Here is a 3174-nt window from a genome sequence, read left to right as displayed (position 1 = left end):
CTAGTCTATAGTCTAGTCTATAGTCTAGTCTATAGTCTAGTCTATAGTCTAGTCTATAGTCTAGTCTATAGTCTAGTCTATAGTCTAGTCTATAGTCTAGTCTATACTTTAGTTTAGTCTATATTCTATATCTAGTCTATAGTCTATGTCTAGTCTATAGTCTAGTCGATTGTCTAGTCTATAATCTAGTCTATGGTCTAGTTTATAATCTAGTTTATAGTCTAGTCTATAAACTAGTCTATAGTCTAGTCTATAATCTAGTTTGTAGTCAATTCTATAGGATAGTCTATAGTCTATAATAGTCTACAATCGGGTAATGCCGGGTGCATGCAGGATATAAACTTATGTTTTTAAGTACAGTTGTGAGCACATAATAGACAACGTTGTGAAATTATAGTCAAATTAATTTGTGTCTCTTTTAAAACAAGTTAGAGAAGTAGTTGATGATGCCAAACATTTCGAAGAGATCTAGCTAGAACAGCAATATGCTATTTGCAATTTATGGTCAATATGATTTACAAAATCAATATAAAATTAAAATTTGATAAATTAGAAATCTTAACCCATTGTTGTTTTAACAGATAGAGGTACAGTTGGAAATCAAAAAGTCGACTATTATAAAATTTGCATAAACTGGAAAAGAGAACTTTAAATAAATTTGCAAAAAGTCGACTGTAGAACCTAGAGGTGAACTATTTTCAGAGCTTATAAATCTCAACATTGCCATTTCCTTTTTGCTCACAACTGTACATAATTATGTGTTTATATGATATAATTTAAATTAATTAGGGCGACTTAAAAAAACAGATTCAATAACTTATAATCTGAAATAATTTGCAATACTTTCAATATGTTCCGAGATTTTAAGGTTTTCAAGTTTTCCAATTGTATGTCGGCTTTACGAAAACTTGGACTAATATTGGCTATTATAAATAAACTTAAGCTTGCGGCTAGAATATGCTTTTGTGAATCTATGACCGATATTTCGCTGTCCTACAAACGAAGTAACAAAACCATTATTCGTTTTGAATTTGCAACTGAAAAAACTATTTTTTCCTTAACATTTCAAAGTCACCCTAATATATATACATACATAGGTATGTATATATGATTATGTGTGATTAAACAATACTTACTACCCAGTAGCATATAACATTCAGCATTATCCTTGCGTAAATTTATGGCGGCTGCTAAAGTATGAAAAGCACTGGCATACTGTTGTGCTGTGAAAAAGATAAAAGTAACAAAAGATCAACACATTTTTTAAAGTCATTGTTTTAAATTATTATTTTTTTTTGTTTTTGCAATAATAATAACTTGTGTAAAGATTATAACAATAAACAGTGGAACGTTGTGGAAATTAATAATTTTTTAAGGATAATTATTAAAAATATAAAAAAGGTCAAGTGAGATATTAAGTTGTAAATTTAAAAGTCTAAGAAAAGGATAATCATATATTTCAAGATAAAATGTATATCAAATGAAAGGTCTTATGAGTACCTTTTAGTACGTAAAATCTAATGAAAAAGTAAAATGTAATTCTATTCGTATAACCAAAAAAGTTAATAAAAGTCGTATGATTTATATTTTTGTGTTTACACGATTGGTATAAAACAATAACAAAGTAGGGTTCTATAAATCGACTTTCGAATAATCGAACAATCGACTTTTTGTGGAAAAAAGTCGAAGTCGACTATTTTGTTCCAAAAAAGTCGATAATTCGACTATGGTCTGTGAAATAAGTCGAAAAGTCGACTTTGTTAATAAAAGTCGAAAGGTCTGAAAGTCGAAAAAGTCAAATAAAGTCGAAAAAGTCGAAAAAAGTCGAAAAAAGTCGAATAAAGGCAAAAAAAGGCGAAAACTCGAAAATTGTAGAAACGAGTCAAAAATTGTCGAAAATCTTAGAAAAAGTGGAAAAAAAGTCAAAAACTCTGAAATAGTCGGATAAATTCGAAAAACAGTATAAAAGTCGAAAAAAGTCAAAAGAAGTCGAAAAAAATCGAAATGTCGGAAAAAGTCGAAAAGTCGAAAAAAGCCAGAAAAAGTCGACTATTTATAAAATACCTTTAGTCGAAAAGTCTAAAAGTCGACTTTTAATTAAATGAATAAAGTCAAAAAAATCGACTTATCATAAAATGTAAAAAGTTGAGAAGTCGAAAAGTCAACTTTTAACTAAATGAAAAAAGTCGAAAAGTCGTTTCAACCATAGAACCCTATAACAAAGTAAGATGGAAACAGCTGTTTCACTTATTTTGTTTGTGTTTACATAAAAATACATCCCTGATTTAATGCGACCTGCTTGTATTTTGAATCATTTCAAAAAATTTAAGAGAGCCATACGACTGCCAAATTTTCCATCCGTATTCTCTCTTAATGTGTAATGGTTTCATTACTCATCTACACAAAATTTTGACAGATCATATTACTTGTGTGATCGTGTAAAGTCGGCTTTAGAAATATTGATTCTAAGGAACTACTTTCAAGAAACTCAGTTTCTGAACATGTCGTGTTATTATTTTCATAGAATTTGAAATCTGCTTCAAACTATCAGTGTTGGAATTTCCTATATTTTGTGCCATTTTTAACATGTCACTCTGTATACCATTTCCAAGAAATTGAGTTTCTTTACTTAAGACCATAGTATATTCAAAGAACTCATTTACTTATGTATCGCTTATAATCTGTTTCAAACTATCAGTGTTGCAGTGCTTTCGGAATTTTCTTTATTTTGAGTTACTTCTTACCTGTCACTCTGTATAACATTAATGTTTATTTTTATTAATTTTAACCTTTCAGTTAACTTTAATTATTATGAGATTTTTGATTTTTATTACTATTATTATTGTGGGTTTTCCTTTTAATGTGTGTATTTGCGAGTGTGTACTTAAAGCCAGAGGCCTTCGAAAAAAGTTTTAAAAGTTTTATTATTTTATTTTTGTTTAAGTGCAGACATATTAATCTTCAAATTATAACCAGAGCTGAGATTTTCATCTATTTCATTTTGACTTATATTTCTACTCTTATCAAAGAGAATTTAAACCGATATTTATATTACAAATATATAAAAGACTAGCTATACCCAGTGTGCTTCGCTACCCTCATCGTAGTGGAATAAAATAAATATCATTATTGTAAATGTATATATATCTGCAATATCAATAATTCCCCTTTTAG

At 28.5% G+C, this 3174-nt stretch overlaps 1 protein-coding gene across 1 annotated transcript in view; it reads right to left on the bottom strand.

The window, feature by feature from the left end:
- Positions 1–1234, bottom strand: part of LOC124420774 — a 7090-nt gene extending 5856 nt beyond the window's left edge. The window contains exon 1 of the mRNA XM_046954879.1: positions 1137–1234. Coding sequence (XP_046810835.1) covers positions 1137–1149 — 13 coding nt within the window. The 5' untranslated portion in view covers positions 1150–1234. The remainder of the gene's footprint in view (positions 1–1136) is intronic.
- Between the last annotated feature and the right edge of the window lie 1940 nt (positions 1235–3174).

The sequence above is a fragment of the Lucilia cuprina genome, chromosome 6 (genome assembly GCF_022045245.1).
Source record: "Lucilia cuprina isolate Lc7/37 chromosome 6, ASM2204524v1, whole genome shotgun sequence".
Taxonomy (NCBI): Eukaryota; Metazoa; Arthropoda; class Insecta; order Diptera; family Calliphoridae; genus Lucilia; species Lucilia cuprina.
Note: the sequence above shows the minus strand (reverse complement) of the source record. Positions and strands in the feature narration are given on the sequence as shown.